The 15,163-nt window shown below is 38.6% G+C and overlaps 1 protein-coding gene across 1 annotated transcript in view; it reads right to left on the minus strand.

The window, feature by feature from the left end:
- Window positions 1-15,163, minus strand: part of LOC106655097 (protein white) — an 85,274-nt gene that overhangs the window by 20,642 nt on the left and 49,469 nt on the right. Inside the window, exon 9 of the mRNA XM_014375309.2 lies at window positions 6,770-6,875. Within this exon, the coding sequence (XP_014230795.1) occupies window positions 6,770-6,875 (106 nt within the window). The remainder of the gene's footprint in view (window positions 1-6,769; window positions 6,876-15,163) is intronic.

Consider the following 15,163-nt stretch of genomic DNA (forward strand, 5'->3'; position numbering starts at 1 on the left):
ATTTATATGAAATAAGAAATAACTGCAGAGAAAAAGAAGTAAAAGAAATGATTGCAAATAGAAGAAAAGGAAGAGTACAAGTAACGTACTTATAGTGATAAATATTGAGTTCAGCTACCGATTACGTCAGACAAGCGAGTGTGACCTCGTAACGATTTAGAGATTAAATAAGACGTTACACATCAAGAAAGATCCTCGTGAGTATTAGCACGACATCGTACGACGATTGTAGCGTCGCGCCACTTGCGTACCCCCTCCCGCTTCCTCCCGTTCACGGCACTGCGCGTTGCTGCTGTGTGTCAGCCGAGCGTCGAGCCAGCCGCAGCACGACTGACTAGTCACTCTTGTTAACGCCACAGTACCTAACGAAACCAAACATAGCCGCTCGTGACAGTCCTCGCTTACACTTTTGTAACCCGCTCACTCCCAGTCATAGCAATAAATATTGTCTAGCTTAGCAGTACTTGTTGCCGATGTTCAATTTATTCTGCTACCTTCTTGCTTCCCTTTTCCTCATCGACTCTCGCAGCCATCGAATATAGCACAAGTTGACACGACGTATGAGACATCGCCCCCAGCTTCCATCAACGAGCCAGGCGGCGTCCAGTCATTCTCATAACGATGTTTAAGTCGAGGTGTATTATCGCGGGCCTTAGAGTTCAAACTTGCTGCTCCGGACGCTGCCTGCACCTGACTCCTCTGGACGATTTTAATACGAGGTGGGACCTCGGGGTGAGCGATCCCGGCCTCTGTTCAGAACGAGAGGAGTCCCGCAAGGCAGTCCTCTCCCTTTCCTGTTTTTGCTCTTTAATAATGATCTACCCTCAGCCTGCTGACATAGCATCTTTATGCCGACGACTTCAACATCTTCTCGAGCGGCCCGGCTTCGGAGGCTGAGTCCATTATTTCGAGAGTCAACGAAGACCTTGCGTGCATATCGGCCTGGACAAATGACAACAACTTATCTATCAATGTGAAGAAGACTCAGACCATGTAGGCTGTTTGAATTGGTAGCCGTAGATTCATGGCACACATGCGTTCTGCGCCGACCTCACCGTTGCTTCTTGATGGAAAGCCCATTAACCTGCGGGACAATATAGGGTGACTTGGTGTTTCGCCTGGATCGCTCGTCTGCATCGCCACCGTGAGTGTCTGCCACGGAAGACCAGACTGATGCTAGTGAGGTCACTGGTTTTCCCGCACCTTGATCATGGTGTTCGACTCTTGGCTGATCTGTCCAAGTAGCTCACTGCCAGGATGGAGAGAAGTATGAATGCGGTGCTACGATTCATCACCGGAGTATATAGATGTCATCACATCGCGCTGTTTTATGTTCCCCACGGGCTTTTCAAGTACAGGAGGCGCCGCGACTAATTCACCTTGTGTTTGCTGGCGTCAACTCTTTGGTGGGGAGGTCCCGCCTACCTGGCCTGATCTTGGCTGGAGCTGAAGATTCGATGGGCTGCCACCAGCAGCCTGCAGAATGCGTTTTTTGTGCATACCTCCAGGCTGTGGCTCTGTGTGCCACAGAGCTTGCAGGCTCGGTATCGCAGCGATAACTTCGGGACGTATTTTTTTGCCTACATGTTCGGATGACTTGTAAATAATTATAATTGTATACATTGTAATATACTGAGGCAGTCTACCAAGGGCCATTTTAAGAGTAACTACAGCTGAACCACTGTCACATACGTTACCCTTGCATTCCTTAAAACCACTTTTTGTACTCTACACTGGCATTGGAGGTTCGTCTCCAACATCATGCACCCGAAATCATGCGCATAGAGGCGGCTCAACATCGCGCAGCATCTGTATACTAACAAGGAGAGCCTTTCATCTGCGGGTCACAGATCCTTACAAAACTTGTTTGGGGGTCTTCTTGTACATAATAATGAAGCCCCTTATGGTTACTTTATTCCAATGGGCCCTGGAAACCATTATAAAGCACCATAAAGTATATATAATATAATATAATATAATATAATGTATAAAATACCACTTATTGGTATCAGGCCTTGTACGGTCAAGTCTAATTGTCTCAAAAATATTTGTACATGAACTTTTATGGATTCTAAACACTTTTTCAAACAATAAACAATTGAACTCAATTGGTTTGTTGTGTAAGTTTTAAAGAGCGCACCAATTTGAGCTAAAATTAACGTACCAAACAATAAATATTGATCTAAATTATATGAAAATGTTTTTTATTTGTATAACTCATATATCCCTTCTCTTCACCTATTCCTGACACTCACCTGGAGTGAATTTACGTATGTTTTGAGAGCCAGAAATAGGTGATAAAGAAAGAACAGTAAGTTTTATAAATGAAAACATTTTTACATGATTTAATATAAATATTAGTTGATACATTTTAGCTGGAATTGATTCGCTCTTTGAGAATTTCAGTAAACCAATTGAGTTAAATTGTTTATTGATTGAAAAGGTGCTTTGGACATTAAAAACTCAAAGTATAAATACTTCTCAATCAGTTAGACTTGACTGTGTAAACTTGATAATATTATACGCTAATATATAGTATTTTAAACATTATATTATATTATGTACTTTATGGTGCTTTATAGTAGTTTCCAGGGCCTATTGGAATAAAATAACCATCGGAGGCTTCATTATTATGTACAAGAAGATCCCTAAACAAGTTTGGTAAGGATCTGTGACCCGCAGATGAAAGGCTCTCCTTGTAAGTTTATCTTCAGGGTAAAGGAAAATCCAAGCAAGGAGCCAAGGAAACTCTCTATTCCAACGAGGAGGAGCAGATTTTTGCTGATCGGTGCAAGATATCGCCTGATTACCGATGTTTGTGCGAGTGTTCGTGACGGTGTATTCGAACCGGACTTGGTGGATCGATTAATTAATTTGAGCTGATACTGTATCATTGCATCTCTCATTACTCATAGGAATAGCTTATTCTTCCTCAACACATCTTTCTCTTCCCGTTAAAAATAATTTCACTCTATACATACCATAGCTTTCCATTTCCACGAATCTTCTCAATATTTCTTAACACCAGTCCATAATTCCTCCTTGCTTCCTTCTTATATCATCATAATCATCATGACCTCTTCAAACAATAGTACACCTGAGTGGGCGAATTTTTTCGTGGATCAAATTATCAAGCGCTTTGAGGATAGTTTCGAAAATAAGATAAAACCTCTTAGAGATTGTATTGATGCAGTTGTGACTGGAGGGCGTTGCAAAGGCCATGGGCAAACTGGATGAACGATTGACGAGACAGCAGAATGCCTTAAAGGTGAACGCTGAATCCATCTCAGCCATTAGACAAGAGCTTCTTCGTGTCACGTGAACAGTTCAAAACATCCAAACGGCTGATTGTTCTCTTGCTCCTCAACATCTTACAGACGACTGTGAGGTCTTGCTGTCAGGCTTTCCTCTTGAGTCGACCCTCACCGAATGCGCCATCCTCAATAAAACTCTCTCGAATATACGACTACCATAGCATACCCACTTCATAACGCGCACAAGGAGTTGGAACCCAAAAAATCAACGCAAAAAACCAAATAGTAGTCATACTCGTTCTCTGGTCTTTTAGTGCTCCTCAATGGTCGTAACCGATACAATCGTCTCTCACTCTTATAAGCTGTCGAATATTCGAGCCCAATCACTCTTCAATACGGATGGAGAAGGTAATCTCTCTCTACGGTCACTTTAACCAAAGCCAGTATATTTGCTGTACATCAAAGCACTTTCAGTATCTCAGAAATTAAAATATCCCAAACACAAGTAAGTACGCATACTCCTAAGACAAGACGAGGCAAGCCTAAGTCCTACCCGTGAACCGTCCGACCCAGTGTGTGTTGGAAGGTGCTGTGACAGTGCATCTGGGAATTAAGTATAGCGCTAAGGGATTCTCGTGTAAATCGCGTGGGTGTTTGCTACGCGTCTCGAATCATCGCTTTACCCCGTAAATAATTAATACTTATTAACACGCGTGTGCGTTTTCTTTTTCATATGTTGCAGGCAGCCGCGTAAACAAAGCCGTTGTTAATTTATGTCTATACAAACCGATATCTATTTCAATATTTAGTTCAATAAAAAATAATTATTTAAATATAAATAACTTGTCACCACTAACTTATTTAAACCAGACCTTTATTTCAGAGTTCGAGAGAATAAAATAAAACGATTATCTTCACATAGCAAAAAAGAACCTTGCAATACACCTAATTATTTGCATCATAACATTAAAATTTCGCTTATGCATTTGTCAACGAATATATGAAATTATTACGGCAGTGTAAGGCTGTACTCTCTTCTATGACGTCGCGTCAAACAAATAAAAAACAGTAAATAATTCACATGATTCTTCACTTGTCACTCAGATCGTCACAGAAGTTAAAATTTATTGAAATCAACAAAATAAAAAGTATAATAATGCATTTCAACGTGTCAGCCTCATCAGTCCTGCGTACCTTAGCAGCGAAACGTTGAAATGTATTATTATACTTTTTATTTTGTTGATTTCAATAAATTTTAACTTCTGTGACGGTCTGAGTGACAAGTGAAGAATTGTGTGAATTATTTACTGTTTCGGAATTTTTTATTAGTATTAATATTGTGCTCTACTTGCTGCCTACAATAATTTTTGCCACTTATGCCTCTCTTAGAAGTAATGATTTTATCTCTATTGGTGATATGTTAATGCTACTACGGGCATTTTTCTTGCAGTTTCTTGCACGCTAATTTCGCAAGGGTTAACTACAACAGGACCATGTGGTTTCCCTTGCATTGTTTAAAAACGCATCTTTATCATCCACTCCGTGTCATCAAGGTTAAATTACCACAACGTGCGTTGGAGGTCCTGCGCATGCGACTATCTCATCTTGCGCATCGCTTGCTCACGGCATAAAGTTCAGGGTGAAAGAAGAGCCAAATTTTTCATTACTGAGTGCCATTCGAGGTTAACTGTTCGTTACCCTTGAGCTTCCATCAACCCCTCAGCGGTATCGTTCAATACAATCCACGAAGACCTATTGCAAGTGCCTCAAAGTACGTCTTAGGGTGTTTTTTTTTCTTTCTTTCTACTCCACCCCATTCGGACACTCACCGGTATCCGCCGTTAGGCATTGCTTCGGTGAGGCCGGGGTTAGTTGAGCATTTCTGCTACTTCTGTTAGTCGTTGTTTTTCCATACATCCCCCATCCGTCGCATAGTGATATGCGATGATTAGGGGTTCAAGGATTCATCTTTTATTCTACTTTGGTGAACCTCCGATCCTGCGTGATGCCATTGTTGATTGTCGTATCCCCTTCTGTATAGCCGTCTACTGCGTGGTCACACATTGCTGGCATCTCCTCCTGAGTTGGAAATCTTTAGAACTCGCTGTCTAGTGCCATCTTGTGAGTGTGGTTCTCTCTTCTGAAACCAATGGCAAGCCCAACCCCTTGCTCTGTCGGCTACATGAGTGTGGTTCTCGCTTCCGGCGCTACGCTGTGAGTCTCTGTGAGTTTCAGATACTCCTCCTTTTCTGTTGTCGTCTTGTGAGTGTTGTTCTCGCTTCAGGCGCCATCATGCGGTCCGCAACGAGCCTAGGCTTCTGCAACCGGCGCCCTCTTGTGAGTGTGGTTCTCACTTCTGACTTCATCATGGGAGTGTTGTGCTCCATCTATTGCCAGCCTTGTGAGTCCTCGCCTCGGGCTCCTACTTATGGTTATCCTATCGCTTCCAGCTCGCACAGTGATCGGGGTTTTTTTCCGCTTCGGAGGCTGATGACATAGCCCGGGTCTTCTTTTTTGAGTGGTACCCGCTCCACCTCGGGCACGGGCTCGACCACACCAGGCGAAAAAACGAACCTCGAAAATTCGCCAAGTGGGGATCGAACCCACGCCCTACGGCAAACCTTGTATCAGCAGGCAAGTGACCCTCTGGGTTGAAAAATATGCTTCGGTGCCCGAGTTATTACTATTTAAAGAATGCACAAATTTTTTTGTGCTATTTCAATATGGCCAAATAACATACTAAATTTTGGGTCAGAACCGTTAACCCTCCCCACAAAACTCACTAAAAAGTAAAAAAAATGCTCAGATATATTTTTACATATTTGGGTTCAGTATAAAAGTGCGGTTAAATGGGAATTCCTGGCTAGGTGTGTTAATTGAGAATTAACAGATATTTATATTTATTTATAACTTCTTTGATTTAACATCGTTTTATTGTATTGATATTTGTTTATTATTAATTTAAATATTACCCATAAAAGAGTGAAATACCCCTCATACCAAACGCCGAAAATGGCAATTATACTAAGGTAGATTATGGTAATGCGTAGTATGGTAAGGAAAGGTACGCTGGAGGCACCGGCTAAGGCATAGCTGGTATGATTGGGACTTTCGAGGCATTAGTGCCTAATTGGAATATTTGACAAAGAAGTAGCTGTGTAGCACGTCACACTATGTACGTTCATTATACTGGTGATAGTGGTGGTAAATATGCTCAATTCACATTTGAGTGTAAGTGCGCATCGAAACTTGGTTCAAATATTCTCTAGGTTTGTTACAAGACTGATCAGTATCAAAACATCTATAGAACCTTTCATTTGATTCCAGCTAAAAGTCTCTCTGTTTTGCAGTTGAGTTACAACAATTTTAAAATTATTTAAAATGATACTTTCTCGCGAGTTCGACATTCAGCAATTTGCTTTATTACTTCTCGCAATAACTCCCTTGGACAATTAACTTGAAATGCCTCATATATATTGATCAAAGTTACTGATGATATTAAAAAAAAAACTTACGCAGCATTTAAAAAAAAACCTCCAAATAATAAAAATGGGATGATCACTGGTGGTCCGATTGAGAGAGCCATGGAAATGTTTTTGCTTGAGCACGATATTAAGTAACCTATAAGATGATATTTAAATAATTAACCATTTCAAATATAAAAATCAATTTATAATAAAATATCGGAGATCATAGAATTATTAAAATACGTTTTGCAAAAATATTAAAATTAAATCTATATCAATTGTATATAATTATAAAATGATAATTTAAAAATATCTTTAGTTGAGGGGTTTGTGGGTGTTCGGAAGATTCGGGTCCAGTCGAGTCGGGTTTTTTTATTTTGGTTCAAGACAACTTGAAACTCAAATTAGCCCAAAAAATCCAGGTTAGCTCCACGTTGGAGGCTTCCTTGAGATGGGGCTTACCCATGTAGTTTTCAGAATTCCTTGGACTATTTTGGGAATTTCGCATAAGCACTCGATTTTGTAAAATCCAAAAGGTAAAACACTGGCCTATTTAAGCATCCTGCCTATTTTTTGATAATAACAAAATTAATATCTATGTATTTTAGTTTCAGCTTTAACAGGTACTTTAATTGTTTATAATATTTAGTAGGAGTTTGCCATGCATAACATAGTGAATTGCACAGCCAATAGACCACCCTTCATGTCAAGACCGAGCAACAACGTTCGACTCCTCGAGATTGACAAAACAACGCAAGCAACGCATAAGAGGAATATCACAGTGAGCTTCCTATCAACTCACCGACTGAGTCTGAAAACTTAGGCGGACGTGACACTCGTGGGCTACGCATCCTCGTACTAGATATACATGATCCGTACCTTGACCATATCCATCCGTACCCGTACCACGATCGTAGATGGACGATCGATGCGAAAATCGACGTTGTAAAGTCATTATTTTTCAGAATCAAAAGTCCTGGCCGAGTGCTTCACGCTGCTTGACAATAACAAAGCCAAAATCGATGAAATAACTTTATTTAAAGTAAGAAGATATACAGAAAAGAGCTTGCTAATGCTGTCGATCGATGTGAAAACTCGAGAACTCATCGCCAGCGGTGATGTGGAGTTGTCGTCTAACCTCAGCAATGATCAAGCTGTAGCGCAACTTACTAAGTCAGCCCGAAAACGAGCAAAATACTAAACATTCAAAGAATATGAACTCTAGAAGCTCTAATCTGGAGATTTCTTTTGGCTCCGGTGATGATACAGACACTGCGTTCAAAATTTTTCTCTTGGTTCATCCGTAAAGAGGATTCTCTGCAATAACGTCGGATCTTCGTCTATTTAGTCAAACATCGCTTGACAGAAAGCAAGGCGAGATGAATAGTCCTTTGGTCTTAACTCTTACACTTTGCGGTAGTGGAACACATGGAGCCTTTTTCTTCCCAGCATTCTTTCAATAATGTTTTTTGCAGTCAGAGTCAAAAATATAAACCTCTGTGAGCTAAATAATTGAAATCTGCTTGCAATGAGTGGGTAGGATCGGCGGATAATTCGTCCGTGGCGGCAGCGAACCAGAAGAAAATACGTTACTACAGCTGTACTCGCACCGTAGCAAAACTACACAAAAACATGTACTGACGAGGCGCGCCACCGTGCACGTGTAGCGCGAACACACACTCACTTTGGCACAACGTATATTGCTATCGTAAGATAACAATAATGATTTGAATTACTCTTTGATTGAATTCGTAGCTCTGAAAAGAGCTGTTTGTTAGATGCAAAAAGAACGATCTAGAACTCTGGGTGTTCGGGATCGTAGTGCAGGTGATGGTTGGTAGACGGCACGACGACAACAGAGTGGACCGTTGGCTGTATCTCTTCTATGTCGTATTCCAAACTCGGCATAGAAAGAGATACGTGATGTCGACCAGTCCAAGGAGGGAGAGGTAAGTCCAAAACCTTTCTAATAGTATCCCTTAGTGGAGGCCGAGGATCTATTAGTTGGACCTGCTAACGTTCTTCCTCTCGTTTGCGTGCTCAGGATCGCCGTTGCTGATTACGGCGTCGTTCTCGCTGTGCAGGTACCTTAGGCATGAAAGTTTGACCGTCTGGTAGAAGTGGCTTCTGATCGCCGCTACCTTCTGTAGATCGTTCAAGCTCTCAGGTATCTCTTCTCTTTAGCCGTCTGTTTGAAAAGTAAGCAATGAACTAACTTCTAAGGTAGAGTGGCTAACCCGTTTCTCAATCAATGAAAATCAGGTATTTGAGTTCAACCTGGAACATGCTGGAGCTTTATTTCCTCCTCTACTTAACAATCTTTGGCTATAACTTATTTGTGGAACAACGTAAACAATGCACTCGCCCGCTAGCGGCAAAGCATATAAACAAACGTATGCTATTGACTATATAGTATAATAACAATATGTGCGTGTATGTATTTATGTACGAAGCAAAATCTCGAGAATAGGACGGCAAATCGTGTTGAATCAAATTGTATTTATTGTCGATTAAACAAATGATGAAACTGGAAGAGCTAGTCAAGTAATATTCATTGGGAAAACATTTTTTTACGATTTTTAATTTTTTTTTCAGGAAATTTTGATGAAAATTATTTTATCGATTTCTACTGTATGAATGAGATGATTTTCAAAATTTTTTCTGATTCGAGACCTAAAACATAGAGATTTGCCAAATATTATAAAAGTTACTGACTCAAAATAAAAAGTTGTACTTTTGCTTTTTGATAGAGGTAGGTATGTGCAACAATGCAAACCTCTTTTTATCATCTTCAATTGAAGATTCATAATTAATCATCAATAATAAAACTTGAGCTGGTCATACATTAAAAAGTTAATTTTTTTGTGAGGAAATTTTTTTTCTTATTACTCGCGTAACGTAATTTATAAAATTCTTGCGATTTCTCTTTGAACTTTTCATAACCTCTTATAAGAGACCATGCTGAAAGATGTAACGAAGTTACGTCGACCAGCGCAGGGCCCGACGGTGATCGTTCCTCAACCTCATCCTATAAAATTCCCTGATCGAGAGAGAGAGAGGCTGAAAATTAGTAGCCTAATTTAAGATCAGCGCTAGTGTTTTTGTTATGCGCACCGAATAAATGCAAATCATGTTCGGTGTTATGCCACACCGGGAGGAGATCAGCGAGCCCGCGCAAGCAAAATGTAGTGAACAGTAGACCAAATCGGCGAGCAACTGAGAGGGGATTTACGAGCAGTGAAAGAGAGCAGCACCGAATCACTCTGTTCTGGTACGTGTTACGCAACTGATCGATTGTCGATGGCCTAAAAGTTCATGCTCAACGTCGCTGTTCCTGGCTGCCTTGCTGGTCTGTCCTCGCTTATTTCGAGTCTACATCTGACCAAGCGTTCAACTATCTGCAAGACACCAATTGTGATCCGAAGCAGCGCTGTTTTCATCCAATATGGCGGCGTACGCTCGGCACTTAAGGTAGACTTTTATGGGAGACAAGTAATAAATAAATATTTAAATTAAATGAACAATTTTTTTAGGTATCTGATGTGGTCAAGATCATCCTTATTCAAGTATGTTCTTGTGAAAAAATTTTTGTTAAAAAACTTCTGTCCGTTCATTTGCAATTAAATAATTAAGGAGACTCTTTCATTAAAAATTGACGAACAAATTATATATGTTTAGATAGATAAAATCACGCTGAATCCAACGGTATAATTATTAATGTGGGTCACCCATCGAAATCTCGAGTAACCTTTTCTCAAAGTATGCAACTTTCAACATTGCTTTTATGGCATAACTACCGAGATTGTTAAAAAGTTAAATTTTTTTAGCCTATACATCGCGAAAAAATAACCCATGAAAAAACGAAGATTTCGTCGTCTGCTTGCGCAGGCAATGCACACACAGAAAGGGCGCGCGATTTGAAATGTTCCGACTTCGAAAGTTGCATACTTTGAGAATAAATAACTCGGATTTTGATGAGTTGCCCACAATAATAATTATACCGTTGGATTCAGCAATTCGAAAGCTATAAATTAAAAATAAAAAATTCCAAATTCAATTATTTATATCATGGTTTTTATTATATTATTAACAGTTGTTATATTTTTTTGTGATGATGTCACCTGCACTTTATTGTTAATACTCATAGATAATAATATTTTGATGCCATTATTTTTTTCTTTTTTATAAGCCTCTTTTAATACTTCTAAAGCGATACCTTCTTTAGCCATTTTATTTATAAATAGATTACTTATTTTATTTTTGAAGCATTCTAAGGAATTTTTATTTTTTGCCAACATATTTTGACTATTTTTTTTTCTTCTGCGCTACTAATACTTTCACAATTTTTTAAAATAATTTCATCACTAATACCCAAGGCCTCAACAAGCTTTTGAAGTAAAAGGATATCTTCAAAAGCATCATGCAACTTAGCAGTATTCTCATTGAGCAGATACTCTTTCACTAAAGCTTCTTCTGAAAATGATAGTTTTTGTTTTTTTCTTTCGGGTAACAATTTTTTGAAAATTCTCAACGTGTCAGAATAGCCATAAATAATTTGACGAAATCTATCGTACAATTTGAATTCACGGGCCAACTGTTCAATTTTTTTAGCATCAAATTTCACGTTGTGCCCTATTAAAATTATTTTTGTGTTTGCTGCATCTGGTGCTATGATGCCATTTGTGTATTCCAAAAAATATTCTAAAGCTTTTTTGCGAGAAACAGTTTGCAATTTATTATTGTATAAATACAGTTCACCTCTTTTCACATGTAAGCCAGATACGGCATACGCTGCGGGTTTTACAGGTACAGTAGGCACCGAGTAAACATTAAAGTTTTTTATTGCACAATGAGCAGCAATTTGGCATATCTGATTCGTATGGTGAAGACCTGTTGTTTTGACATCGAAATATACCAATTGGAACTTTTCAGGCTCCGATACTTTAAAATTTAATAAACTACTTGCTATGCAAGGTTGTATAGGAATATCAAGGGCACCACTCAGACCAATATTCGATTCGTACGTTATTCCTTCCTTCCTCTGAGATGAACTCATTTTCGAGGATCTTTTCGCCTTCAATATTTTCCTTTTCTTCTTTCCTTTTTGACTAGTTGCAAACAATTTTTTAAAAATTTTTTTATTTTCTAGATTTATCTTATATTGTAAAGATTTATTTTTTAAAGGACTGCCAACGAGTTCAAAAACTCTATTTTGATACGTTTGGCCATTGTTTGTTTAGCAAACAGCAGCTGAAACTCTGAAGTTGGAAGACTCGGAGTCCAATAAATGCTTAGATTTTCGGCATTTAGAAGCCACAGTATTACTAAAGGACTCGTTACACTGTGTTGAAGCTGCTGGGGCTAATTTATCGACATTATTGATGTCACGATCCATTAGCTTCTACAGCGTCGTTCGCAGTTGTAAGCTTTCTAAAGGCTTTTTGTTCGGTAATCGCTGGTGAAACTATAATCACCGAACGCATGAGGAACGAGAGACTGTAATTTTTCGCTCAAAGGATCAGGGTTACCCTTGCGCTCTTCTATAACTCCACTAAAATTATTGCAGAAATATTCTATAATACTTTTTGGTTTTGACAAATTCCACAAAGAGTTGGAAAAAGCGTTCACCGAGTGGTTTTTGTCGGCCCATAATTCAATGCTATGCTTTGACACTTTCCGCAAGGTCGCAATCGTACTGCAGTCGTTATCCATGACCAATCTCGCTCCAAATACTTTATTTTTTTCAAAAATTGAATTCTTGTTTAAGAGTTCTACTGTCATTCCTTTCGTCGAGCCCTCATAATTGACACGACAATCATGATCTGTCTTATCATGGCCTAACTGACACTTACGGCAATTTTTGGAGCGGGTAGCATATGAACAAATTTTTTTTGAATAATATCCCATAAGAGCTCCGTGTCCTAAATGATTTATGATTTCAAACGTAGTGATATTGGGACTAACGTTATCACTCGATTTTTCCAAATACCTGAGAGGCTGTTGTAAGACTGACCAGTTCCTTTTTTCCGCCATCCTGCGTCGAAGCTAAAAGTTAATCCAGACCACCCCGGGAGTTGGCTGTGAAAGGCAGGAAAATGAAGATTATTTGATAACGTGTCATGTTCATAAGTATCTTTTTTTATTACTTTTTTTTTAATCATACAAGACTTTTGTTGTACGAAGCAAAAAATTAAACATTTCATTGTAGTTTTAGTAATAGATGTATAATAAAGTATACAATTTTATAATCAAGTAATAATGTGTAACTCTAAATAATTATGGTCAATTTTTTCATCGACCATGATTAAAAATAATAATGTACAATTTTTGATAAATAAATAATTAATGTAAAATGAATATTATCACAGCAGGAGATGTATAGAGTCTCAAAAAAAATGTACAAAAATAATAGATCTGAATTATAACATGATTAAAAAAAATTCATAAAAATAAATTCATAAAAATAAAAGGAGAATTTAGATACATCTTCTGTGGCACATGGTGATACACTTTTGAGCAATGAATAATGCTGCTTACTTGTCAAACACAATGTCATTAGCATTCATCGCTAAAGACTTTTCTTTCTCTACGCTTTGACTGCAAGACTCAATAGCTACTTGCTCAATACATTTTCTAACTTGTCCTTCATTATGCTTGAGCAGAGCTGATGAAACCGGTTCAATATTCATTGATGTTAATAATATGTTCATCTGGGTTTCACCTATGCCAGCATCTAAAATTCCTGCTGCAGCTTTAGCGTTGATTGTATGTAGACTAGTATTATCATCAAATACTTGTTTTACTGATGCACATTTACAGTACTTGATTGAATAAATATTACTCAATCCTCTTTGCAGTCTCTGTATTGTCTGATCCAAAGAAAGTGGAATTTTACAAAAATTACACCAAATCTGTTTGTCTCCCTTCTAGGTAGTAAATCGTTGACTACTTTTTTAACAGTACTCTATAAATTGAATATAAATATTTTATAATTTTCACTCCCATACGAAAATTCTCATAGATGTGAAACATGCAGAGGTTACCTATTTCAATTTTGCCTTGACTCTATTCCTTTCGCGTTGTGCAATACTGGATTTTTTTATAAATCGTCCCTTATTACCGGTCTTTCATTTTTCATCGTATAATTTTTTCATGTTTATAACTTTTGAAAACAATCACTGACAAATCAAACATAAACACTTGTATATGAACCCGCGCTGTACGATGCTGCCGTCAGCTGTGCGCGTAAACAAAGATACTGCTAATGCTACACTGCTCACAACTTACTGTTGCGCAGGGCGCGCTGCGCATCGCGTACAGCACCACGCAGTAGCTTACCTCACGCTCATTGCAGGAAAGCTTGCAGTGAAAGAGCTTCCTTAAGTCATTTTGACCCTATATATGACGTTAATGCGGCTGCTACAGCTCTCTTTAACCTCACTTTAGACAGGTGCAGCAGCCCAATTAACGTCAGATGTAAGGTCAAAATGACTTAATTATTTAATTGCAGGTGAACAGACAGAAGTTTTTTAACAAAAATCTTTTCACAAGAACATATTTGAATAAGGATGATCTTGACCACATCAGATACCTAAACAAATTGTTCATTTAATTTAAATATTTATTTATTACTTGACTCCCATAAGAGCCTACGTTAAGTACCGAGCGTACGCCGCCATCTTGGATGAAAACGAGTGCTGCTTCGGTATAAAAGTCAAAAATACCGACAGAGCGTGAGCAAGTGACGATAAACGCTAGTTTAAATATTAAAATTTAATTTTCATGTTTTTTATATTACAGTATTTAACACTGATTTAAATGAACTTTATGCAATAGTACGACGAAAAATGTCTTTTTTCGCACATTTTTTAGTGCGCAAAAAGCGTTTTTGGACACTTGTGTGCGGTAAAATGCCTCATTTTGGACACGGGTGTGCGGTAAAACGCCTCATTTAAATGAACGTATTTTTCGCCTAGTATTGCATAAAATTTTGTATGCAACACGTGCCCAGCTTTTTGCGCATAGTGTGCGGAAAAAACACCCACTCGTGCCGGCATGGCCGGCACTCGTGTCTTTTACCGCACACTCGTGCCCAAAAACGCCTTTTGGGCACTTGTTACATAAATAACTATAATTTTATTTACAGTGGTATGGATTCGATTTTTTTCAATTAAATAATAGTATATTTCTCAACGGGTGCACATATGGTTTTTTAGCAAAACGAGGGATTATAGCACGAGCCGAAGGCGAGTGCTGTAACGAGTTTTGTTAAAAAACCATATCTGCACCAGTTTGAGATACTATTTTTTCCTACGAGAGCCTAAAATTAGCGGCAAAGTTGCGTATTTTAGGTTAGAGTGGGAAAATAGTTATTTATGCAACAAGTGCCCAAAAGGCGTTCTTGGGCACGAGTGTGCGAAAAAGGACACGAGCGCGCAAAAA

The sequence above is a fragment of the Trichogramma pretiosum genome, unplaced genomic scaffold (assembly GCF_000599845.2).
Source record: "Trichogramma pretiosum strain Unisexual culture from Peru unplaced genomic scaffold, Tpre_2.0 scaffold8, whole genome shotgun sequence".
Classification (NCBI taxonomy): domain Eukaryota; kingdom Metazoa; phylum Arthropoda; class Insecta; order Hymenoptera; family Trichogrammatidae; genus Trichogramma; species Trichogramma pretiosum.